At 55.3% G+C, this 24,066-nt stretch overlaps 8 protein-coding genes and 1 non-coding gene across 9 annotated transcripts; 6 read left to right on the top strand and 3 right to left on the bottom strand.

The window, feature by feature from the left end:
* Positions 1 to 474: 474 nt before the first annotated feature.
* PUNSTDRAFT_115166 (uncharacterized protein) lies at positions 475 to 3,312 on the top strand (the record flags this gene model as incomplete). The annotated part of the gene is made up of 11 exons (XM_007386054.1): positions 475 to 620; positions 685 to 807; positions 866 to 1,191; positions 1,246 to 1,365; positions 1,420 to 1,488; positions 1,544 to 1,565; positions 1,619 to 1,885; positions 1,946 to 2,332; positions 2,387 to 2,584; positions 2,637 to 3,013; positions 3,068 to 3,312. 11 exons carry the CDS (start codon positions 475 to 477, stop codon positions 3,310 to 3,312), a joined length of 2,280 nt encoding a protein of 759 aa, XP_007386116.1.
* Positions 3,313 to 4,252: 940 nt separating this feature from the next.
* On the top strand, positions 4,253 to 5,510 carry PUNSTDRAFT_54042 (uncharacterized protein). The gene is made up of 5 exons (XM_007386053.1): positions 4,253 to 4,808; positions 4,872 to 4,900; positions 4,958 to 5,197; positions 5,276 to 5,329; positions 5,391 to 5,510. Exons 3-5 carry the CDS (start codon positions 4,962 to 4,964, stop codon positions 5,416 to 5,418), a joined length of 318 nt encoding a protein of 105 aa, XP_007386115.1. The 5' UTR covers positions 4,253 to 4,808; positions 4,872 to 4,900; positions 4,958 to 4,961; the 3' UTR covers positions 5,419 to 5,510.
* A 376-nt stretch (positions 5,511 to 5,886) lies between these two features.
* Positions 5,887 to 7,737, top strand: PUNSTDRAFT_105753 (HAD-like protein; the record flags this gene model as incomplete). Its single annotated transcript, XM_007386052.1, has 8 exons — positions 5,887 to 6,261; positions 6,317 to 6,382; positions 6,434 to 6,550; positions 6,603 to 6,707; positions 6,764 to 6,865; positions 6,917 to 7,073; positions 7,137 to 7,330; positions 7,399 to 7,737. 8 exons carry the CDS (start codon positions 5,887 to 5,889, stop codon positions 7,681 to 7,683), a joined length of 1,401 nt encoding a protein of 466 aa, XP_007386114.1. The 3' UTR covers positions 7,684 to 7,737.
* A 21-nt stretch (positions 7,738 to 7,758) lies between these two features.
* On the bottom strand, positions 7,759 to 8,806 carry PUNSTDRAFT_90331 (NAD(P)-binding protein). The gene is made up of 2 exons (XM_007386051.1): positions 8,733 to 8,806; positions 7,759 to 8,678 (listed from the first exon to the last, which is right to left on the bottom strand). The coding sequence occupies exons 1-2, from the start codon at positions 8,760 to 8,762 to the stop codon at positions 7,809 to 7,811; spliced, it is 900 nt and encodes a 299-aa protein (XP_007386113.1). The 5' UTR covers positions 8,763 to 8,806; the 3' UTR covers positions 7,759 to 7,808.
* Positions 8,807 to 9,224: 418 nt separating this feature from the next.
* PUNSTDRAFT_t81 lies at positions 9,225 to 9,295 on the top strand. The gene has a single exon. It is a non-coding gene; the product is annotated as a tRNA-Gly (tRNA).
* Positions 9,296 to 9,677: 382 nt separating this feature from the next.
* PUNSTDRAFT_54040 (fungal alpha-L-arabinofuranosidase) lies at positions 9,678 to 11,595 on the top strand. Its single transcript, XM_007386050.1, has 2 exons — positions 9,678 to 10,160; positions 10,222 to 11,595. Exons 1-2 carry the CDS (start codon positions 9,960 to 9,962, stop codon positions 11,563 to 11,565), a joined length of 1,545 nt encoding a protein of 514 aa, XP_007386112.1. The 5' UTR covers positions 9,678 to 9,959; the 3' UTR covers positions 11,566 to 11,595.
* A 577-nt stretch (positions 11,596 to 12,172) lies between these two features.
* Positions 12,173 to 13,386, bottom strand: PUNSTDRAFT_127331 (uncharacterized protein; the record flags this gene model as incomplete). Its single annotated transcript, XM_007386049.1, has 1 exon — positions 12,173 to 13,386. The coding sequence occupies exon 1, from the start codon at positions 13,313 to 13,315 to the stop codon at positions 12,173 to 12,175; it is 1,143 nt and encodes a 380-aa protein (XP_007386111.1). The 5' UTR covers positions 13,316 to 13,386.
* A 641-nt stretch (positions 13,387 to 14,027) lies between these two features.
* Positions 14,028 to 22,560, bottom strand: PUNSTDRAFT_72777 (ARM repeat-containing protein; the record flags this gene model as incomplete). The annotated part of the gene is made up of 21 exons (XM_007386048.1): positions 14,028 to 14,964; positions 15,016 to 15,290; positions 15,342 to 15,582; positions 15,636 to 15,778; positions 15,830 to 15,903; positions 15,954 to 16,218; positions 16,272 to 16,916; positions 16,967 to 18,166; positions 18,222 to 18,254; positions 18,309 to 18,430; positions 18,477 to 18,630; positions 18,684 to 18,898; positions 18,953 to 19,147; positions 19,198 to 19,318; positions 19,366 to 19,727; positions 19,781 to 19,970; positions 20,022 to 20,137; positions 20,188 to 20,531; positions 20,604 to 20,790; positions 20,888 to 22,351; positions 22,407 to 22,560. 21 exons carry the CDS (start codon positions 22,558 to 22,560, stop codon positions 14,028 to 14,030), a joined length of 7,437 nt encoding a protein of 2,478 aa, XP_007386110.1.
* Positions 22,561 to 22,856: 296 nt separating this feature from the next.
* On the top strand, positions 22,857 to 23,924 carry PUNSTDRAFT_145176 (uncharacterized protein; the record flags this gene model as incomplete). The annotated part of the gene is made up of 3 exons (XM_007386047.1): positions 22,857 to 22,954; positions 23,041 to 23,435; positions 23,494 to 23,924. Exons 2-3 carry the CDS (start codon positions 23,213 to 23,215, stop codon positions 23,922 to 23,924), a joined length of 654 nt encoding a protein of 217 aa, XP_007386109.1. The 5' UTR covers positions 22,857 to 22,954; positions 23,041 to 23,212.
* Between the last annotated feature and the right edge of the window lie 142 nt (positions 23,925 to 24,066).

Here is a 24,066-nt window from a genome sequence, read left to right as displayed (position 1 = left end):
TATCATTATTACGCGTGGTGTTCTTCTTGAACTGGGCTTTGACGGCATGCGGCCATTGTGTCCTGCAATCTCACCGAAGGGTCGGAACGAGCAAGTTGAAGGAGGTAGATCCGCGCCACGTGGATCTGCTAAGATCTGCGCGCCTTCCGCTTTCACATCCTTGCAATTGGACTGCTACTGGACATGCCCATTCAAGCTCCTCATCACCCTTCAGAACGCACACGCGCAGCAGACGGGAAGGGGACGATCTCCAGCGCCTGTGCAGCGTGTGATCGTCGTCGATAACCTCGGAGCGCCGTAACATCTTGGACCAGCTCGATCAGTAAACCAGGCGACAGCATGGGACAGCATGTACCGGCTCGTGGTGAACACGTTCGTTCAAGAGCTTCTCAGTTGCATTACAAATGCTCGCGGACCGACGAGGTGCATAGCTAACCTCGTCTTGTACTGCTCCCTAGACGAGACACTACAGCAATGGACTCGGCGCCTATGAGCGACATTGAGACTGCCAGTTCGGCGTCTTCGGACACCGCAGGTGTCGGGCTATCCGACCCTCAGGACGCCTCTTCGCAACGCCGGCGCCGTATGCTTGACTTAGTCAATAGGCTGCACAGTACTGGGTACGACGCCGGGGTTGTGAGTGCTTGTCGATTCTTCCTTGAGCTTACGTATGTCTTGTGATAGCGTACAGACGGAGATTGACCTCCCTATGATTGCCGTCATTGGCAATCAGAGCGCGGGCAAATCCTCTCTCATCGAGTCGATCTCCGGTATCACCTTGCCGCGGGCCAGTGGTACATGCACAAGGTGAATATATTTACTGCAGCCCAGGCCTTCATCACTGACCCAAAAACGCATGGCCTAGATGCCCCACAGAGTGCCGGCTTGCATACTCCACGCAACCATGGCAATGCAGCATCACGCTACGCTTCATGAACAATGAGCGGGGTGAACCCTTGGGCCAAGTCAAGAACGTACCCTTCGGCCCGACCATCTTTAATAAGGCGGAAGTTGAAGAACGACTCCGGCGAGCCCAGCGTGCCATTCTCAACCCCGCCAAAGAAGCTCGGATCTATCTCGACGGGGCGGACGAAGATGCAGACGACTCGCAAGTGTCCTTTTCCAAGAACAGTATTTGCCTGCAGATCAGTGGCAAGGACCTCGCCGACCTCTCATTTGTCGACTTGCCTGGTAGATATGAACCGACGTTATCCTGTTGGCGGATTCTAACGCCGAGGAACACAGGCCTCATCGTGAGCGTCCGGGCTACCGGCAGTGATTCCGACATCAAGTTGGTCGAGAATCTGGTCGAGAGCTACATCAAGTCGCCGAGCTGCTTGATATTGTTGACAGTAACTTGCGAGAGTAAGTGTCTTTAGTTGGCAGTGGAAGACATTATCTCACGGTTGGCATACGCAGCCGACTTTGAAAATCAAGGAGCGTATTCCATGGCGAAGCTTCACGACCCTGAAGGCAAACGAACGATCGGTTAGTCTCAGGCGTTTCTACGAGTGGCCGTGCCTGACCCTGTCGTGCGAATTAGGTGTCCTTACGAAACCCGACAAGTAAGCACCCGCATTCACAACATTACCCTCAGCGCATTGACAGCCTGGTTCAGGATCGACTCCGGTGACGAGGATCACTGGCTTTCATTCATCAGGAACGACAGCGAGCCGTTAGTCAACGGCTGGTACGCTGTCAAACAGCCCAACACAGAATCTTTAAAGGCGGGAATCTCTTGGAAGGAGGCTCGCGTGAAAGAAGACTTGTTCTTCTCCACCCAGTACCCTTGGTCGGATCTCGAGGCCGAATATCAGAAACATCTGCGGACCAGCAATTTGGTGCCACAATTGAGTACGACACTATCTGACCTCATCGCCAAAAGGTATGTTTTCCGTCAGTCCTGCTCATCAGTGGTTAGGGATGACAAATGACCGCTTGACAGTCTTCCAAAGATTCGCGAAGAGCTGCAGAAGGGATTGCAGAAAACTGACGCCTCCCTGTTGGCACTGCCATTGCCTCCCTCCAGCGAGCCGGTCGCAGAGATCTACACTCTGCTCAGCACGTTTTCTGGTGACATCGCGCATGAAATCGCAGGGACTCCCGACGAGTATGGTCTCATCCAGGCGATCCGTCCTCTGCACGAAAAGTTCCGCCGAGACATACGTGCAACGGTCCCTCGTTTCGTTCCATACTCCAAGAAGGAAGCAGCCTCAAGGGAGAGGTCTCTGCAAGACCCTGCTTTCCTTGAGGCCGAAGAAGGTCGCGTGGAGGTTCCTCCAAACGATGGCACCGAGATCTTCATCGATGACGTTATGCGGCGCGCTTCGCAGTGAGTGGGCCTTCGTCCAGATGCGAGCAAGGGCCTGATGCCATCCATGTCTAGAGCAGTTTCGCGTGAATTCCCCGACCACTGCCCGTTCGTAGTAACTCACCACTACGTCCGCGGGTTCACTAGCAAGTGGCAACAACCGGTCGATGAATTCCTGGAGGAAGTGGATACCATCATAACGGAACACGCAAAAGCCATCGTAAAACGCCATTTCTCGCAATATCAATACGGCGGCCTACAAAGCGTAGTGAAGTGAGTGCTCCCGATCTATCTCGTGCCTGGGCTAACGCACAACTCCTTACAGCACTATCGTCTGCGAGCACATTCAGAAGTGCCTCGAGGAGACACGCCAAAAGCTCATGTGGCTTCTGGAGCTTGAGGACCCGCCGCTAACCCTGAATAATCACTACTATACGGATTACAAGGACAAGTTCCTGACTTACTATCGGAGCATCGCGAACAAGAAGAATTCAGCGCTGGCAGATCAACTCCAAAAATGGACGGCCCCGAAAACTGGATTCGTGACCGATACTTTCCAGGATGGCGTCGCTCAAATGCTCGGCGCCGCACCAAAGATTGGTTTCGATGGCTTGAAGGCGACGGACTTGGTTCGCCTGCTGCCGATTAATGCCGAGGAGCGAGCCTTCAAGATCATGGCCGAGGTCAGGGCTTACTACCAAGGTATGTCACCGAAACATCCTCAGGGAAATATGATAGACTTAGGCCGTCTCATAGTCGCATATAAACGATTCATCGATATTGTCCCACTGGCGGTCGACCACGGCCTCGTACGTGGGCTGGAACGGGGATTGCAAAAGGTACTTTTCGACGGCCTTGGAGTGGGCGGTCCGGAAGGGTTCAAGAACTGCAAGATGCTGCTGCAGGAGCCACCACTGACGGCCACGCGTCGCGAGGAGTTGTCTAAAAGGCGCGAGAGACTTCTGCTAGCGAAGAAGGAGCTGATCGAGCTTCGATTGTGAGCCTCCGAGTATGATCACGTAGACGATCTGTATTGAAAGGGGATCATGTCTTTGGCGATTCTCGAAGTGTTTTTCCCGACGCGAGTGAAGGAAGATTTACGAAGATTAAGAATTCCCTTTTGCTGAAGGTAGCGGACAGAGATCATTCGCGAGCCACGTCACCGATGCTAGATGCGCATATGCAACTGACCGACGCGAACTCGCTGCCCGTTAGCAACGGAGGGACGGTGTCCGCCTGTCCAGACGAGGACGATGAGGTGTCCGAGTGCCATACTGCGCCACCATCGTACGAGTTTGCGATCAAGCCACACGTAGCGTCGAGCGTAAAGCCCAGCGTGTGGACGGCACCAAGTAACAGTTGGAAACCAACCTATATACCCTCAACAATGTATGGAACGGGCAAAGCGGCCCGACGTAGGAGATACAGGGCCCGGAAGCGGGAAAGAGAGCGCATCGAGGCGGAGCGCAGAGGATGGTGACCGACGTCGACTAATCCCGAATATAGTACAACGCACGGCTGTAGAGTGTTTCGCGAGTGCCTTCGGGCACGGATCACAAGTCGGGGGCCTGAAACTGGTGGCGGCTGAATTTAGCTGTAGAAATATGATAATCGGGGCTGAAAAACAACATGTCCCATCCGACAAAGAATGAGAGCGAAAAGGGCTTGCGCGACGTGGCTGCGACTAGACTCGCAACCACTCCTCTTCAACGCAGCCGACGAGGCCGCACCTCCTGAGGGCAACGGTGCGTTAGCATCATATAACGGCTCGAATGCACTGGACACACCGGTCAAACCAATTGATGACGGGAAGCGTCCAATCCCAGGGATCTGAATCACTGAGATCAGGAATACACCCGAACGCAGGAGATACAGCGCAAGGCATCACGAAGCCACCTGAGACGGGAGCGAAGGGGATAATGTTTGGGTCGGTAGTTTTTGCCGGAAAAGGTTAGGAAAATGCCGTCGGAGAATGTTGTCTCCCATTGATCGCAATGCATATCGTAATCGTAATGCAATTCAGTTGTATCAGACTCGGTGGACGTCCAACACGATCCCGCTGACCGAATCCCGAGAACCTGTAAAGGAGCTTCAGTTTCGTTGATTGCTGATGCCGATGCCGATGCGTGAATGCAGGGGACAAGTGTGGTCATGATATGCGGCTTGTCGCAGTACGGTTCACGAACGTTCTGTGCCCCAATTTGCCTGACCCACCACGAGCTGCGCACACGGTACGCCCCGTTTCCACCAACTCTTGATATAACGAGAGGCGTGCCCGCACAACCCAACAACGAAGGCCGACGCGTATAATCTCCCATCGTGCCGAGCTGCGACTCACCTCCGAAGCGCTGTGCCGTCATTGAATGCCTATAGATAACTTCGAATTTAGACACAGGATCACGATGAGGCCGGCCTTGCACAGTTGCAAAGATATAGCGTCCATAGTAACGGGGTGGAGCAAACCGCGGAATTGAATTGATCCAACCCTCTCTGCGAGCTGCGGACGCAAATGACACCTCTTGAGAATGATGGAGTATCGAGTGCACCAAGAATAACTGACCCTTCGAGGGGTATAAAGGCGATTTCCTGCTGCACTCACAAACAACAAGTCGACACAAGCCCACATTCAAAGCACGAACAACCTACCATCATGCGCTTCCAGATCATTCTTATCGCCTCGCTCGCCGCCGTAGGCTTGGCCACTCCTATCGATAATGCAAAGGAGCTCGTCTCTCGTGGCTGCCCGCCGAACCCAGGCAACGCGTGCCCGGAGGGATTCTTCCAGGTTCGTTTTACTATGTTAACAACCCTGGGCGTGGATGAGCGATTGTTAATGACGAGCTCGCAGTGCTTCGGACAGTGCATCCAGTGTGGCGCTGTCTGCAACTAGACAGGCGAGCACCCAGAACCGAACGAGGTAGGCAAAGTCGGATGCGCTCTTTCAGTCTTTGTTTCTGTGCTTACCTGGCCCCGTTCTGAATCCCCAGTAACACGCCGCCCGCAAGCTGGTCTTCCTCTCTAGGGAAAACGTGAGGGGTTAGCGTGTATCATCAACGCGGTCGAGTGTGCATGTACCTACCACCGTTGCTCAAGCTCGTTTCATATAATCGTGAGGGCTCGATATATCGCGTGGCTTCATGGGCACCTCTGCATACCACGCAGATTCGGCGACGCCTGAGACTTGAGATGTTCGAGAAAGATGAGACAATGCCCTTCAGCAGTTGCTCATCAGGCCAACAATGAGACAGGATCAGGATGCGGATACACATATACCCAGGAACACAGAAGGCGAATGCCGACGCATTGAGTGATGAGCGTTGAACAGGCGTCCAAGAAGAAAGCCACCGGTTATGACGGTGGTGGTCGTCCCAGCATTCTGAAGTGATCTCATCCAGACCTCAAGACGCAGTAGCTTGAAGGATTATGTTGGTATATATTCATAGAGTGCTCTCGCAGTTGAACTGACGAACCAGGTTCACGGACGCACAGTCAGTGTAGGGTCGGTCGTCCTCGGTCTTGTGGTGTGGGGATCGTGGGTACCTTTTTTGTGCTCGCGCTCATCCTTCGCCACCGTCATGCATGCTGCCCTGCTGGCCCGTAGGTTGCCTACACGCGCCGTATCTCAATCGCTGCGCAGCTATGCATCCAAACCTCCAAATGGGTCGCAGTCCCCTTCCCCAGCCTCCAATTCCGAGCCAACACCCCCTGCACCAACACCAGAAACGCCGCAACCGTCCACAATACGAAGCTTGGACTTCACGTCGACTTTGGAGGATGACAAGAAGCAGCGGACCGGCGCCAAGTCGTCGAAGGACTCGCTCTCGAGTATCGAGAAGAAGCGACGGATCTATGGCCGCGTGTCCTTGCTGGCATTGCTTCTCGGTGCAGGAGCGTACGGCGTCTATCTGGGGCGTGAATGGGAGGAAGAGGAGCTCAAGGCGAAACGACTAGTGCGTCGAACTACTTCGTTGATTGAGTCGTCTCTGATTGTACTTTCGGTTGCAGACCCTCGAAACCGCCCCGTCAACGTGGTCTGCACGAGCGCGTACGCGCTTCACGGACTTATTCGACGTAAGCTCATACGTCCTTCGCGCTCTATAGCTGACTGATCGCTCCGCATAGTTCTTCAGCAAGCCTCAATGGAACGAGCTTCTCCCGCCGCCCTTACCCGCTCCTTACCAGAAGCCATTGACCTTGCTGATTGATCTTGACGACTTCCTCGTTACATCGACATGGGATGTAGGTATCATGCATCGTATTCCAGTGCAGCACTTACTCATGGTGACGATAGCGCCAACATGGTTGGAGGACAGCGAAGCGGCCCGGCGTGGACTACTTTCTGGCCTACCTTTCGCAATTTTACGAAATCGTTTTGTTCACATCTCAACACTATTATGTGTGTTCGCCGCTGCTGAGCATTCGAACGCAGCAGACTGATATCTTACTCCTCAGACCGCACTCCCCATAGTTGACAAGTTAGATCCCCATCACTTCTACATCGTTTACCAGCTCTTCCGCGAATCGATGACCGCCCACAACGGCGAAGTTGTCAAGGTACTCCAACGCGCTTTTGTCCTCCATGATTCGCTGACCAACAATGTTTAGGACCTATCATACCTTAATCGTGACCTGTCAAAAGTAATACTCGTCGACACTAATCCCGACTTCGTCAAAACGCACCCCGAGAACGCGATCATTGTTCCCAAATGGAAGGGCGACCCCAAGGACAAGGGTCTTATCGCTCTGATTCCCTTCTTGGAGTGTAAGAGATTGAGAACCTAACGTGCCCCACTCATATCGATCTGATCCACTTGCGTTTTCTCAGCCATCGGCATATACAAGCCCGCGGACGTCCGCCCCATTCTTGAGGCGTACCGTGGCAAGGACATCCCGCTGGAGTACGCGAAGAAGGAGGCGGAGGCAAAGCTGAAGCATATCGAGGAGTGGAAGGCGAGTGGCGCGGGCAAAGGCGTCGGCCGGCTCACCTTCTCGTCCCTCTTCGGCGGCTCGAGCGATCCTGTAAGCGCATACACACCCACGCACGCGATATTCTTGCACCCTCTAATATGCAACGCCTAATCCTGTAGGCTCAGTCGTCACCGATACCCCCGACCTATCTCGAAGCCAAGCGCGCCGAGGCACAACGTGCCTACCGCGAGGAGCAACTCTGGATCGAACAGAACAGGGCGCAGCTCGAGAAGGAGAAGGAAGAGCAGGATAAGGCGATGCAGGCGGAGATGTCAGGTAGCTTGTGGAAGATGCTCGGAGTTGGTGCCGGCGGCCCGCCCGCTCAGCAGCAACAAGAGTCCTCTGGGCCATCTCAGGCTGCGGCGACTGCGACTGCCACCGCTGCAGCGCCGAAGGCGCCGTAGCGATGCTTCTGTACTGCACGTGCATATTCATCACCACTCTCAGTTTTATCGTCGGACAGCAGGGCATAGGTTAAGGTTGAGCAAACATCCATATATCAGAAAACAAGATACACCAAGATCCATGTCTACAAAGCAGACGCCACTATAGCTTTCAGCTCCTCATCCGAGAGCAGCCTGATCCCGAGCATATCGTTGTCCACCCCCTTCAAGTGCACGTCCCCGAACCCCTCGGAAAACGTCGACCATTTGATGAGCGAGATGGCGACCTCCATGTCGAAAACGCCCTTGGCGAGCTTCGCGTCCGCCCTCGCCTTCAGATCCGCCGACTGGCTCTCCGTGACGGTCCACTCCTCTGCGGGCGTGAGCTCCTTCGCGATGTCCAAGATCTGGCCCTGACTGACGACCGCCTCATGCAACGCAACCGTGCGATTCTTCGTCTCTTCCAGGTGGCGCAGTACGGCGGCGACGCCGCGACCGACGCCCGCAAGCGTCGTCGCGCTGAACGGCAGGCGGCCGCCGTCGTAGACCTCTGCCTTGCGCGCTTTGACGTCGCCGAGCAGGATGCCAGCGCGGAGGGTCCAGTCGAGGAACGGTCCAGAGCTGACGAACGTGTAGGTGAGGCCCGGGTGCTCCGCGCTGACCGTCTCCAGGTAGTCTTCAACCTTGGCCTTGGGCGCGAAGACGGAGAGGGCGCGCGCGGCGGGGTGGCGCAGGTCGCTCCCGTACTCGGACGGAAGGAAGCGCTTCACGCCTGCGGCGACGGCGGCGTCGACGAGTTTGGTCTGTCCCAGGATCCCGGCGAACGCGACGGCGGAGACGACCGCGTCGACGCCCTGGAGCGCGACGGTGAGCGACTCGACGGAGTCGTAGTCCACATGGCGGACGGCCACGCCCGCGGGGACCTTGCTGGGGTTCTCGGAGCGCGAGAGGACGATGACGTCGAACTTGGCGGCGACTAGCTGCTCGGTGATAGCCTGGCCGATGTTGCCGGTAGCCTACGAGCAACGTTCAGGTTAGCCGGCCTAGGAATGAAAGCGAACTACCCTTACGCCTGCAACTGCGACTTTGTTCACAGACATCGTTGCTATCGATTTATGCGCGGTTATGCGAGAGAAGGCGGGATCGTGTTTGGTGCTTGAATGGTATCATCCCGCATCGTCCTCCGCATATTTTATGTCAGTTATGATTCGCCAATCAGGACTGGACTGATTTGTTTGTGCTTTTTGCGATGCTTACCACTTGCTTACCACGCATCACGCAGGGAAGCATCGCTAGCGTGTGAATGCTCGGCAGTTCGCCCGAGCGGGTGACGATGGTCTGCGCCCAACTGTAAAATCGCTGAGGTTGCTAGGATTGAAATCGGATTGGGCTGTTGAATGTTGATTCCAGGCAGCGATAGACAAAGCTACTTCACGACCCCGTATCATATGTGGTTTATGTTGAGATTACTGTAACTCACACACACCGATGGTGAAACAGTATCATGCAAGCTCCTTCACAACCTTACATGATATGTCGAACATGTAGAGATACAGTCATACACACCGGTGGTGAAACGGTATCATGCTTGCCTTCCAAGCAAGCGGCACGGGTTCGACTCCCGTCCGGTGTAGGTTTTGTTTCTTTTCAAAGGCTAGCGCAGCTGAAGGGGTCGGCATGATTCCTCAGCCTCGCTCATGCATTCATGAGCCTCTCGAAGTGAGACCTGGAAATTATTGGATCGCATTTGCAAGTTGAGCGCTGAACAGTGTAGGCATAGCAATACTCGACTTCGAGATGTACCGAATTCCTCTCATACAATCACTCGTATGGATCTGTACGTGCGCATGGATCAGACCATGGCCGCTTCGCGCAATCAGCTTGCGGAGTTGGCGAAGCAGCTACTAGTAGGACGAAGCACATACATAGGTCAGAGGGACGACATGTGACGGGAAAGCGCATGCAGCACTGGGCGTCATGACCATCCATGCCAGTTCCATGCCCCACACACGACAACGACTCTCTTCCTGCAAAGTACGGAGGAGGTTCATGAGCCCTACATCCATCCAACCGCCGGCCCGCCGTGGATCCGGGTATGCACCGACCAAGGAACACGTCTCACACGTCGATTTCAAGTTCCTGGTTCTGCTCGCGAGCTCATGACCGCCGTGGGCGTTGCTCACCATCCGAGCTCTGCCCGAAGCGCGAACCACGGCTTGTTCGTGTCGTACATAAGGGTGGTGGCGAGGTAGGTATGTCGGCACCTCCATCGGTAGCACAACGGGGAGTGATTGGACATGCATTCACGAGCCATCCTCGAACGCGCCTGCGTCCTTGCTCTCGGCCTTTGCGCCGCGGCCTCCCTCGTCTCCACTGCGAGCCTTGCCGCCGCCGTCACCGGCCCGTGCGACCTCTACGCCTCCGGCGGTACGCCCTGCGTCGCCGCGCACAGCACCACCCGCGCACTGTTCGGCGCCTTTTCCGGCTCGCTCTACCAGGTCAGCCGCCCACGCTCCGCTTCGTTCCATACCATGATCGACCGAACGACATCCCCACCAGGTCAAGCGCAACTCGGACGGCGCCACGCTCAATATCGCGCCGCTCTCCGCTGGCGGCGTCGCCAATGCCGCCGCACAGGACTCCTTCTGCGCTAGCACGACCTGCGTCATCACCACCATCTTCGACCAGTCCGGCCGCGGCAATCACCTCACCCAGGCCCCGCCCGGCGGCTTCAGCGGCCCCGAGTCCGGTGGCCTCGACAGCCTGGCCAGCGCCACCGGCGCGCCCGTCACGCTGAACGGCCAGAAGGCGTACGGCGTATTCATCTCGCCCGGCACCGGCTACCGCAACAACGCAGCCTCGGGCACGGCGACGGTCGACGCGGCGGAGGGCATGTACGCCGTCCTCGATGGGACGCACTTCAACGGCGCCTGCTGCTTCGACTACGGCAACGCCGAGGTCAGCAGCCGCGACACGGGCAACGGTCACATGGAGGCCATCTACTTCGGCGACTCCACGACCTGGGGCACTGGCTCCGGCAGCGGCCCTTGGATCATGGCCGACCTCGAGAACGGTCTGTTCTCCGGCGAGAACCAGAAGTTGAACAGCGCCGACCAGTCCATCTCCTCCCGCTTCGTGACCGCGGTCATCAAGGGGCAGCCCAATAATTGGGCGATCCGTGGCGGCAACGCCGCGTCCGGCTCGCTGACGACGTTCTACAACGGCGTGCGGCCGAGCGTGTCGGGCTACAACCCGATGAGCAAGGAGGGCGCCATCATCCTCGGCATCGGCGGCGACAACAGCGTCGGCGCGCAGGGCACCTTCTACGAGGGCGTCATGACCTCCGGCTTCCCGTCCGACGCCACCGAGAACGCGGTGCAGGCCAACATCGTCGCCGCCAAATACGCCACCACGTCGTTGACGAGCGGCCCGGCGCTCACCGTCGGCTCCTCCATCTCCATCCGCGTCACCACGCCCGGATTCGACACGCGTTTCCTCGCGCACACCGGCGCCAACGTGAACACCCAGGTGGTCACGTCGTCCAGCAGCACCGCGCTCAAGCAGCAGGCCAGCTGGTCCGTCCGCACCGGGCTCGGCAACAGCGCCTGCTTCTCCTTCGAGTCCAGGGACACCCCCGGGAGCTTCATCCGGCACTCCAACTTCCAGCTTATGCTCAACGCCAACGACGGCTCCAAGCTCTTCTCCGAAGACGCCACCTTCTGCCCGCACGCCGGCCTCAACGGCCAGGGCAACTCGTTCCAGTCGTGGAGCTACCCCGCTCGCTTCATCCGCCACTTCAACGACGTTGGCTACATTGCGAGCGAAGCCGGCTTCGAAACTTGGGATGCCACCACATCGTACAACGACGACGTGAGCTTCGTCGTCAGCGCCGGCTTCGCATGAGCTCCGGCCCAATTCACGTATCGAGGCGCCGCTTAGCCAGCCGGAAAAATATATCCCAGTGTGCATAGTCATGTGTAGCATGATCCTGAATACGCCATTTAAAGGAAGTCCAGTCTGACTGCTAGCCATGCTGCGATTATTTGAGTTTTCTATTACAAACGGAAGGTGCCAAACCATAGATGTAGAGCACGCCGCCTTGTCTTGCGATAGTTTTCGGCGCCAAGCAAACGGGGTTCAGAATACAGTAATTTTACGACCTCAGGTCCGTGGGAAGTTCGCAAACTGACTGCAATCAGTTTTCTATATTCTCACAGTAAGAGATATAATGCTCACGGTCAGTTCAAGCCCCGGATTTTGGCGGCGGACACGCAGGTAGGGTCAGTACAGGGACGAACTAAGGTCGTCCAACTACAGTACCCTCACGCATGCGAAGACACATTCTCCCGCCGCGGGAAGAAACTCACTCAAATCTCGGGGTTTCCAAACGTCCTTGTGCCTCGATGGTCAAGAAACACTGCGTCCGAGGGATATGTACATAGGGAAGATCAAAATCAACTGTCCGCTCAACCGCGTAGCTGGATATCCGCTAGTAATTCCAACGCTAATGCTAAGGCATCGCCCAGCATCCGTCACCCCCGTTAAGCAGATCCTGCCAGTGCTGAATAGCGTGTTCGTGGGTGTAATTTGTAGGCGGACCAAGCATAAGGACCCTCGCCCGTGCGTCGGACGATATCAGTCGGTGCAGACCTCCGACCGTCAAATCGAGCGCTGCGCGTGCGCTGTCTCGCGGGTCGAGCTCGCCATCGTCGAGGATCTGGATCATGATAACGTCAATGTCGCTTAACGGCGCCGGCTGCTCTGTCGAGGTCGTATCCGCTCCAGTGGGGTCAGCGAAGGTGACGCCCAAGGCGAGCGAGATGCGCTGCGGTAGCGTGGGATCTGGGCCGACGGAAGAGAGCCGGAGACGGGCGAGTCGCGGCGCAATGTCCGCAATCGACTCAAGGGACATGGATGCACGGGTGTATCGCATGATGTGGAGGTGCTTGAGCGACGGCAGGGAGGTGCGCGAGCTCGTCGTACCAGCCGTGGACGATGCGTCGTGGTCTGCCCGCAGGTAACGGATCGCGAGATGCTTCAGCATCGGGAACTCGCAGGCGGGCAGGGACGTCGACGACGTGTAGAGCGTGACGTTCTCGAGCGAATGGGAAAGCGCGCGGAGGATGTCTGCGACCGCGCGCTGGATGGTGCTGCGTTCGGTGGTGTGCTCGCTGACGAGCGCCGCGAACTTCGCCTGGTCTTCCGCATTGACATAGCTGATAGGTCCCTTGTACTTGGTGCGCCTCGATGTCGGGAGCGCATCATCCACCAAGCCGCGACCCTGCCCCCGAGTCGGTGTGGCATCGTCTCCATTCTTGAGCCCCCGGCCGAGGCCGTACACGTTGATCTTCGGGGCGGAGGTCATGTCGCCGAAAAATGCCGCCCATTTGGAGCGCCAGTCCGCCGCCGTACTGTCTCTTTCCACGACAAGGAGGTGTTGGGCGCGCCTTGCGGAGAGCGGCAGTGCTTGGACATGCGCCGCGAAGGCGACGATGCGGGCGGGTCCCTCGAGGGAGACACTGTGTAAGCGATACGACTCGGAGGCTGCTGAAATGTACCGGGACACCAGTGAAAGGGAGCGCGAGGTGCTGCCGCCGTCAATGCAGCACAATGCGAAGATTCGGTGGAGAAGTTCGACGGGTAGCGTTTCCATAATGATAGCTTAGAGGCGGGGCATGGCCCCCAATAAGATTGTGAATAATCCCGTCTGTTATAGCAGATCCCAGGCTGCGCCAGACAAGAAGACACGCTAACAGGGCAGAGGGTAACGCAACCCGAGTGGTTGACCCGGTCAAGTCGGGCCCGCGTGCGTGATGGCGAGGCTCGTACCAACCGTCAACGCAAATTCAACGTAAACATGTACCTACATACTACCACTTTATTATATTTGTGGTTGGGGCGCACACAATCGATGCAACGGATGCATGCAAGCACGGCGGAGCTGGCATTGATTGAATTGTTGGCAGTGTATCTCGAACTTCAGAGTGCTACATATCACGCATTCAGATATTTTCTCTTCATGTCGATCCACGTCAGAAGAACCCCTGCAAGTCGTCATCGTGCATAGATTTCAACGAGTCCCTTGCTTCTCTCGCGGGTCTGGAGGTCGAGGGTTTGTCGGACCCGGCGCTTTCTTGAACTTTTTGTGCGACACTCCGAAGAACGGAAAGTCGTTGGAAGACATTAGGTTCCTTCGGACCTTCTTCTGTCTCATCCGTGATCGCCGCGAGGATGCATTGCGAAGAGAGCGCGGATGGCGGGGTCCCGGAGACGAGTTGCGATCTGAGGAGATGTTCTCAGAACCGTTCAATCACGCACAGCTTGCTCGAACATACCGGATAACGCCTTCGACGGCAGCAGGTCGTTCAGCGAGTGCGGCAAACAGTGCAGCAGTCGAGCGAATATAGTGATCTGAAGACAATTAAGCTGTAGCCCTGTGCAGAAGAGAAAGGGCACTCGCCGTGATGAGCCTCTCTGAACGCGTCTGAGACGAGGTCTACACATGCTTGACGAGCGCTCTCGCCGATGTTTGCATCAGCACTCCGGACGACACGAGCCAATGCTAGCACCAGGCTTCCTGCAATCTCCTCGTCGTTCGATCGAGCGCCTGTGACCAACTCGGTGATAACAGGGTCCACTCGCGGCTGACTCTTCATCAAGGAACCAAGAGATTCAGCAGCCTTATTCCGGACTGCCAAACTCGAAGGATCGCTCGCGCCCTTGACGAACGTACGTTGCAGTTGCGGGAAGAACGGCTTGACAAAAGTCGGTATCCTCTCCAACATCGTACCGAGCGCGCTTAAAATAGCGACTTTCACCCCAGGAGGATAAGTCGTCGCTTGGGTAGCAACACGAATGAGAGGGCCAGTGAACGGCACGACGAATGGCTTGATGGCTGCTTCTTCCGTCCGTTCAACGAGATCGCCGATGGCATACGCCGCCTGCTCTCTTTGTTCGTTGCTGCCGGTGGTAAGACCGGCGATGATGATGGGAACCATAGGGCCAACGCCCTTCGGCAAGCTGAAGCCAGGGACATAGCGGCCCGGACCGCCAGTGCTTTCAATTGTTCGGCGCAGAGGAACGACAAGCGGCTCCAATTCGTCTTTCGGCGTTGACTTGACGAAGGCGTCGAAGGCACTCCAGGCGGCGGTGTGCACAGGGACGGAGTCGTCGTCAAGCAGGGTTACGAGTTGGCGTATCCAGTCAATTCTGTACAGTGAGGTGTCCAGCTCCGTAACTTCGCAGAAGGTAGCAAAGAGGTTGCAAGCACTGACACGCCGCTGTGGCGCCTCGTGCTTTGCCCTAGAACGACTAATCAGCTTGCATACTAGACAAATTGTGAATGCCCGTTACCATCCGAGGAGCATGAGCATTAGCGTATTGAGGCCTTCCTCATCGGCGATTGATCGCAAAAGAGCTTCCACAGCTTCCTGGATTGCCTCCTGCAATTCTTCGCTTGGCTTGCTCTCCAGTTCCTTCACGAGCGCAGTCAAGACGACGGTAAGCCGTCTGCTAAGCGCGTTGCCAGCGACAGTGACCAAAGTTGCTAGAGCACGGGCATTGAAGAGGGTCATAGGGCTTGCCGTCAGTGTAGGAATGAGCACGGGGAAGACCGTAGAGGCCCGAACCTAGAATATAGTCGGCAATTGCGCTTAGAAGACAATGGTGAACAGACTCACGCTCATGACTTCTTTGAGTGCATGTAAAGCCGTGCCGGAGCTCGCACCAGGTTGACGAAGCGCTTCCAATAATGTCGGAATCGTCTGGTCGATGGCACGGGTACCGAGGTGTTCCTGCAGTATGTCGAAGGCCCGTGCAGCCGCGGAACGGACATTCGCTTCATCGTCTACTAAGGATGTCCGAACCATGAGAATGATCTCGTCTTCGCGGCCTTCACGCTGAGTGTCGGTGGTATTGACCCTGAAAGCCCACTTCAATACATACACAGGAGGTTCGAGAAGGTTGCAACTCACATGAGTTCGCTGAGCGCTAAGCATACGCCTTCTCTTATGCGCGCGTCAGACGAAGTCGATCTCGTCCGCAGGAGGCCAATGATTTCAGATAATACTCGGTCTCCGGACTTGCGACATAGCTCTCCAATTGTACGAGAAGCCGTCTGTAGTGAACATTAACGACGGATCAGTACAGATCAATGATAGCAACTTACCTCCTCTTGCTCGTACTCAGAGCTGGAAAGAAGCGTAATGATTTGATCCACCAGTTCGGGCAGTATTTCACGAACTGCAATAGCTCATTAGGAGGGAGGAACATATCGAGCTTAAACGACTGACCGGTACGTGGCGTGTTGTGCACCAGTGCCTTCCAGATGTGTATCGAGGACTGCCTCACGACACTGACAGCATCCTGACGGGCAAGATAGAGAGCTGACAGGATACGATCCCGACGTTCTCGGCCCAGCACCTCCACCAGTGCCTTACGAGAGGATTCTGCAACAACTGCATCGGTAGGCTCCTCTTCATCTTCCTCGATTTCCGCTTTTCCACTGATTCCGGAAACTTTGAAAAGCAACTCTCCAACCAGAGTGATTGACGATTGCTAGGAAGAAATAGATCAATGCAGGGCTTCACGAGACAGCACCATGAACAGACCCGTATACGCCAGCCAGGATCGAATATCCCCCGTTCCAGTTCCGGTAGGAGAAGGTCAATTGCCTTGTTCGAATAATTGGTAATGACCATTCTTCCTGCCCGCATAGCGGCTTCGCGGACGTATTCTTCGATGTCCGAGAGACCACTGAGTATGGGTGTAATGATCTTTGGTAGATGTGGCTGGAAGCGTGTCCCGAACGTGGCCGGTAAGTAGACCAAGAGCGACATGAACCCTTCTCGCACTGTGCTCCGTGGAGATTGTGCGTTCGCGATGATGTCGGGCAGTAGGCCTTCCATGCGTTCCATTCCCAGGCCGGATAGGACTTCACTCAATCCCTGAGCAGCACCTTGTCGGTCAACGCCTGACGAATCGCCCTTCAGAGTTCTGATGAGGCTTGGTACGAGATCAGGGAAGTTCTGTTCTCCCAGCCTTTCGACTAAAGCACCAAGTGCCTTTGCCGCTGTCGCACGCGCCTCCGGAACAGGGTCGATGAGAACGGCATGGACCATGGGCAGTAGCTCTGGAAGATATGGGACATAATCCTTGGAATCTGTCAAAGAGGCTAGATTGCCTACAATCCTCGCCGCCCTTCGCTTCGTTTCCGCACCACGTTCTTTCAAACCTCGTTCGATGATCGGTATGATCTATCCGCCAACTTAGCTATGCGACGAATGTAAGTAGAACAAGGCCGCACCAAGGCTAAGGATGATTGGTCGATATAATGCATGAACGACGTCTTTAGCAAGGAATTCAATGCATTTGGAGTTCGCGCTGGATCGACCAGTGCTTTGAGGAGCGTGGGAGCGAGTTTTTGTATCTCTGGGTTGCTGATGACTTCTCCGAATTGTTTCAGACTCTGGTTCGCCGCTGCACGCACTTGTGCGTGCGAGTCGGTGAGAACGTCCGTGAGTTGAGGAATGACGATGGGAAGCGACTGCGACAGTTGACGAGGTGCACAGTATGCCATCATGCCCAGAAGTTCGATAGAGCCCTTCTTCGTGCGCCATTGCTTTTCTTCCAAACCCTCTAGAAGCGACGGTAAAATCAACTTGACTCCGTAACCGGACATATTCGCCATGATGATTCGGGCCGTGTCTTGAGCAGCCTCACGAACGTCCGCGGTGGAATCGCCGAAAGACGCAAGAAGCACTGGGAGAATATGGATGATGTATGGCTCGAATAACCGCCCCAGCGTGCTGGACATGGTCTCGAACGCGAATAACGCGCCTTGCCGTGATTCATACCTCTTTTTATCCTCGGCGCCGGCGCTGAGACGCTTGAACAAATCGAATTCCTTGAAACTTGTAACGCCATAGCCCCTCACCACTCCCGCCAAACCGTAAGCAGCCCCTCGTCTTGCGGCGTATTTGGAAGCGTTGAAAAGCTCGTCTAGTAGCTTATCGACTAACGGTCCAACTGGAGAATCCATGATCTTCACCAACGGCGCGAGGCAGTCGGCCACCGCGATTTGTACTTGCTCGGAGGGGGTCTTCAGGGCTTCCACCAGACGGTTGACGATTTTGGGTATCCGGGCATCGCTTGGCTCTAGATGAGTTGCTGTTCTGCCGAGTAAAACCACCACGGCCTCCTTGATGAAGTCGGACGTTTCGGTTGACGACGCGGCACCGGCAGCCAGTTCATCCTCGAATATGGAGAGAAGGGCGGCACTCTGAGTGGCACCATGCGCATCGATGGTGGCTATAGCAGCATTCAGCATGCCCTTGCGCACAACTTCGTGCCTATCTCCCAGAGCTTCATCCTTGATAAAGAACTTGAACAATGGAAGGACGCTTTCCGATGGGATCAGCGGAGCCAGCAATTCGAGAGCGCGAGAGATAGCCGCCCGAGTCGGCCAGGGGTCAACACGTCCGACACTGGCCTCGATGATCATTCCCTGTATGGTATGAGCCCTTCGGCTGTTGCAAGGCAAGCAGATAGATCAGACGTACGTATTCATCAAATTCAGGAGCCAGGATTCTCGCCTGATATGACGGTTGTGAGCTAGACGAAGATAAGTGAAATCTTGGAAGACGTACCTTTTCGCGATAAAATTGTTCAAGAGCAATCACAACCTCGCCAACCGTCTGTGGCCATTGTTCCACGGCTTCCGACAATCCACGCGCAGCGCTGGAACGGACAGATTCATGTTCATGATCTGCTTCATCATGAGTGGATGAGGCTTTTGGCAGTAATGGATAACTTACCGAGATAGTTCAATAATGGAGGAAGGAATGTCTCCGGTACGTCGAGGCCGTTATCTTCCCAAAGGTGCTGCGCCAAGCGCGCATTCTGCTCATCTTCATCGTGAACTGCAACCCATAGTTCAGGGGACCATTCCAGATCCGTGAGATCGAACGGCTTTGGACTGGGTCAATGTCACGGCGTCAGGGCTTATACAATTGGAATATCACCTGGAGAGTCAGCAAGGCGGAGTGTCTGAGGTAAGCCTCTTGAGCCAAGGTGGTGGCGAGGAGCAGATTGGTCTCATAAGCTACTGCTGTTCCATGTATAGCCTGCCCAACGTCGACTAGGACTGATGATGCATCTTTCCCAAGTCGTGGTTGTTGCTGGATAACATGTATGAGAGCGCGCATGACCTCGTATCTTGGGAATGTGATATCGGCGACTGGAATAATGGTGTTCAGCATTCTGTCAAGACTCTGCTGTAGAAGTCACGTACGATCTGCGCAGTGGTACCTGATAATATCCAAACAAAGGACGATCTGTTCCAAGGGGTCATCATCTTCGTTCACAGCAATGCCACCCTTCATCATGACCTGGCTCAAGAGTGGTGCCATGTAGCAAAATGTTGCGGCATCAAAGGACGTTTGCGACGACAAAGAGTGAAATCGATACAGAACGCGTAACACAAGACCTATACATAACGTCGGTGCCCAGCTCAAATACTGGGAGATCAACACTCACTGCTAAGGGGTTCAATCTGGTAGTCCTCAGGGACCCCCTTCACTTCATGAAGACGCAGCGTAGCAACGCCGATCCAGCGAGAAACCGAGTCAAGACGGTGTGAGCAGCATTGTGCTAGTTCCTGTGTAGTACGTTAGTAGATTATTCGATGGTGCAGCAGATACCCACCAAGTAGGTATCAAAGACCTTGCTGCCGACTACAGTGGGACCAATGTCGAATGCGTTTTCGAGCAGAATGGAAGATATCGGGGTGACATATGCTTTGATCTCCTCCACTCTCGCAAATACGAGGCTGCTGATAATGCGCAGCCCTCGTTCAAGATTTGTCTTGAGTCCCTCGACCTTTTGCCTTATTTCAGCTTCCTTGTCCAGCTGAGCTTTGACCAACGCTTGTTGTTGCTTCGTCAATATTGGGGTGGCTCCAGGTGCCTTCTTGTTGGCTACCGATTTCCTGACTTCAGCCTCCCATTTCGCGATGTCTCTATCCTTGCCTTTTTTCTCGACGACATCGCCATTCTTATTCGTCAAGACTAGAGAAGGAGTCGACGCATGTTCGAAGGAGGCACAGGACGGAAACACGCACCATCCACGTAAGTGGTACCGGGTGAAGTACGCCATATACCCAGGTCCGTTTCCGTGAGTGAATTAATCGCCCTGCCGTCGACGTCCGCACGCAATTGTTCTACCATGCGCGGCAGGACATCCTCCGGGGCCACGAAAGTCAACGTGGCGACTGCACGGTAGCTAGCATCGGCAAATCCGGAGAGAGCGGACTATAGATAGAGCTTAGCGAAAAAATCATTTAGGAAGTGGAGAAACCGCACGTTCGAGGCGCCGAGGACGAGCTTTAGCAGATGGTCCAGGCTGTTGCGTACCAGCTCTCTGGGGTCAATGCGTCCTTTTTGACATAACTCAATCCACACTTGCCGGCCGGGCGCACCTGAGACATGGTTTAGCAATCGAACAATGCGGAAAAGACATGCCACCAACAAGTCATAGGGTGATGTCCAACGATAAGTAGGTTGGCTGCAATCACCTCACGTACGGCAAGGTCGGTGTCCTCCCCAGGTGTAACCGCCGCGAGCACGAACGCTGCGAGCCGACTGCGATCGTTGGCGTTGTGGGTTAGTTCCGTATCGTCGTCAGGACCATTCGTCTTCGCGACAGTCGTCTTCTCCTTCGACAAGAAGGCGGTTAAAGAGTCAACAACAACGAGACCAACTACTTCTGGCAGGGTTTGCGCAAGAGACTCCACGGCTTGCAGAGTTGCCCGACGCACGTCGGCCGCCTTACTCTCGACAGCAAGATGTACGAGTACTTGTCCAAGTTGTGACCTGAAGGACAGCTTATCATGAGTAAAACAATCTGAGAATCGGCTTGACTCGCGAGGTAAATCAATGACGAACCTCAACAGTTCACTCTTGCTCAAAGGACCACGCAAGTAGGACGTGGCAGCGTTAGCAGCGCGCAGCAGCCAGATCTCATCTTCAGAGCCTTCGAGCTTCATGTAGACTTTCTCATTGATCAAGAAGGCCGGCTTAGTGGACGGATTCGCGAGGGACTGTATGACGACGTTCTTGGATATCGCATCGTCTGCATGATATCGACCCAATGAAACAGAGCAAAGATGCATTGATCAGATATATCAAAGACAAATAGAAGAGGGGCGGGGAGCGACTAGCCACCATACCATACATTCCGGATCGCGCATACGGGCCTAGAATCAGGGCGATTGCAACATATCCTTCCATGGGCGCCGCCGAACCTGGCACCGCAGCGGTCTTCAGATTCCCCTCGAGTGCTGGTAGCACGGCTTTCGCGACGTCGCCGTTGACCTGCGGAACTTCCCAGAGAGCTCCGCCGACAAGGGTGCAGAAGGCACGGCGAATCGTAGGTTTTGCGCTGGACATTTCCTTCGCTAGAAGGGAGATAGACCCAGTATCGAGAGAGAGCTCGAAGCGCACGGCATGGTTGAGATGTGAAGATAGGGACGTGGCCAAAGCCGTTGTAGCGGCGTCATGCGATTCCTTCGCGAGTAGCGGAAGGGCGGTATGAAGAATGGACGGCGAAGCGGTGCCAGAGGTTGGGATATACTGTAGCATCGAGAAGAGAGTGATGCGATGATCCGGTCCCGTGGTCTTGCCGGATTTGGGTAAGCTGAGGACTTCATCCGCAGCGGACTGCAGCGTTTTTTCGTCGGGACATTTCGTGGCGAGGACCTTGAACAGGCACAAAGCACCTTTGCGGACGGAGGCGTTGCTAGACTTAGCTGAATTGAGTGCAGGCACCAAAAGGCGACGGAAATGTTCGGTAGACAGTGATTGAGGGTACGCTGCGAAGAAGTCCGTAATGACGCTCAAGGAGTTCTCTGGGGCGCGAAGAAGCGCCTTTTCCGCTGTGGGCAAAACGACCCCGGCGATATCATCTTCGGTGATATATGATTGTATAAAATCGTGGAGGGCCTCTGAGACGTGTGCAGGGACAGGAGTCTTGGACATGATCACGTTCGATACGAATAGGTCCAGAATCCGAGTCTTCAGCTCCGGAGAAACACGCGCGAGTTGTGCTTGCTTGGTGTCCTTTAGCCGTATTGACACGTCGACCGCGATGCCAAGGACTGGGAATGTTATCAAGGGCGATGGCAACGACTTGGATAACGTTACAAGCGTCGACATTGTCAACGGAAGACTCTTGGGTGACGATCGGAAGGCTCTTCTAGTACGGGTGAGAGACGACTGGCGGATGGAAGGCTTCGTAGAACCTGTGGGATCTAGGATGGACTCAATCAAGATCGCCAGGACCCCCAGTAATGCGTTCCAAGGCTGGGAAGAAACAGAAGGAAAATCCGGATTTGTCTGCAGGCAAACAGTATACACCCCGCATGTCCATGATAGGAGAACGAAGCGGTCGGTGGCGGCGTAAGAACTACCGCGTTTTATCACGCGCGAGACTTCGTTCGATAACCAGCCGACTATCTGCTCTGTGACGCCGAACTTCGTTTCGCTTGGATCGGAGGAGACACCGCGCGCTTCGTCACGACGAACAAGTTCCATCCCGACAGCTTCGACGGCGTCGCGCGACTGGGAATCCACATAGCGAGGATATGTTTGAGTCAAGAGCTTGAATACGTCGAGAGTCTGTGATAACGAGAGGTCTGCGCATATCCTCGATGAAGATGGACATCACAAATCTATTTGTGTGGTACGTACCGGGAGTTTTGGCCAACGGGAGGAGATCTTCACGCAGGAACTGCAGTCGAGCTTTTGTCGAGCTTGCTCTCAACGTCACCAGTCCATATTGCATGGCTCGCGGCCAATCGCCGAGCACTCGCTCCCGCGACCAGTGATATGTATCATCTTCCATGTCCTCCTGCACGGAAACGGTTGCTGCCACCCAAGACTGAACTTGAGCTTTTCGAAAGCCCTCTGACGACTGAGCGTCGAGTTTCCGAAGTTTCTGGAACGGTTTGGAGGGCAGGTCGGCACTTCAAGGAAAGTCAGAGTTGAGCGGTACCGGCACGAGTCAATCGACGAAAATCAAAAGAAACTCGAATATTTTGTCAGTGGCCGATCGTTCCCACGGTCAGACTGGGAACAAGACCCACGAGACCCCGCTTCTGTTCAACGAGCTCTCTTGGACTCAGTTTCACCCTCATCCTCGTGAAGTTTGCCCGTTCTCGCTGTTTCCTCGCGCCAGTTCATGCGCTTCTCGAGGATCTTGGCATAGGGAGTTCTGCGGTGGTACGTCGTCAACCAAAGTGAGCCTTCTTGTCTTTAGTTACACGGCGTTACCCGCTTCGGACGCTTTGTTTCCTGCATTTGCTAATTCAAATGTGGGGTACAGGATACATCGGACGGAAATAAATACAGAACTCTCCGTACAGGTTCCGCACCTTGACGGTCCTGGTTCATCAATCATTCACGGTCTCCTACTCATCGTTCGACATCTCACTCTTTTCATCGTTGAACGCGTGGTCAAGGTCTCGCATTACCGCCACGCCCCTCTCAACTCAACCATGGGCACCCCCACTATTGCACTAGCCGTCATCTTCTCACTGCTCGCCATCTGCCTCTTGGCAGGGGGAGTAGCGTTCGTGCTCCGGCGTCGAAACCGTCGGAATGCGGAGAAGGGCTCTCGCATCCGCGACGTGGAGGCCCCGCGAACAAGGCCTTTCAGTTCATGGACTGTCGAACCCCAGCACCCTGCTTCGCGTATCACTCCCTTTGGCACCCGAGACGGTGAGTATCATTATCCGTTCATCGTTCACCGCACATCCACTCCGTAAACCCCCTTCAGCCTCCTTCCTGTATGCTCAAGTTATTCCATTCGCAGCCACGCGCCCAGGGGAGAACATGCGCGTAGCGAAACGCCGTGAAGATGGCGTCTGGGAATTCTACGAGGCGGACGCCGCGACCCTGTCATCGCCCGCGTTGCAAGACCCGACGCTACCTCCGGCACGGCCTTCATTGGCGCTGGATCCATTTGCCTCGCGACTCTCGCTTGCCGCGTCTCATCTCACGCGTTCGACAACTTACCTCACCACATCGGACATGATTCCAAGCCCTACGTCTTCGTCGTACACCTTTGCCGTCAAGAAAGACGAGAAAGAGGACCACTACGGGGGGTACTCCACCGCGCGCATAGAGGACGGTCCTCCGCCCCCAGCGTACACGCGTACCCACGTAGGACCGGATGGCGATGCTTCCGCGGATAGCCGCTCATCCTGATGGATGAACGCACGGCTTGGTATGATTTGTCCATGTCCTTCCATGACTTTTCACGACCTTCGGCATTTCATTCCCGGGACTCGTATTTATCTTATAATACGGTGCTGCGCCATCCTCGCCTTTTCCTTGTTTATCCCTATCA

The sequence above is a fragment of the Punctularia strigosozonata genome (assembly GCF_000264995.1).
Source record: "Punctularia strigosozonata HHB-11173 SS5 unplaced genomic scaffold PUNSTscaffold_10, whole genome shotgun sequence".
Taxonomy (NCBI): Eukaryota; Fungi; Basidiomycota; class Agaricomycetes; order Corticiales; family Punctulariaceae; genus Punctularia; species Punctularia strigosozonata.
Note: the sequence above shows the minus strand (reverse complement) of the source record. Positions and strands in the feature narration are given on the sequence as shown.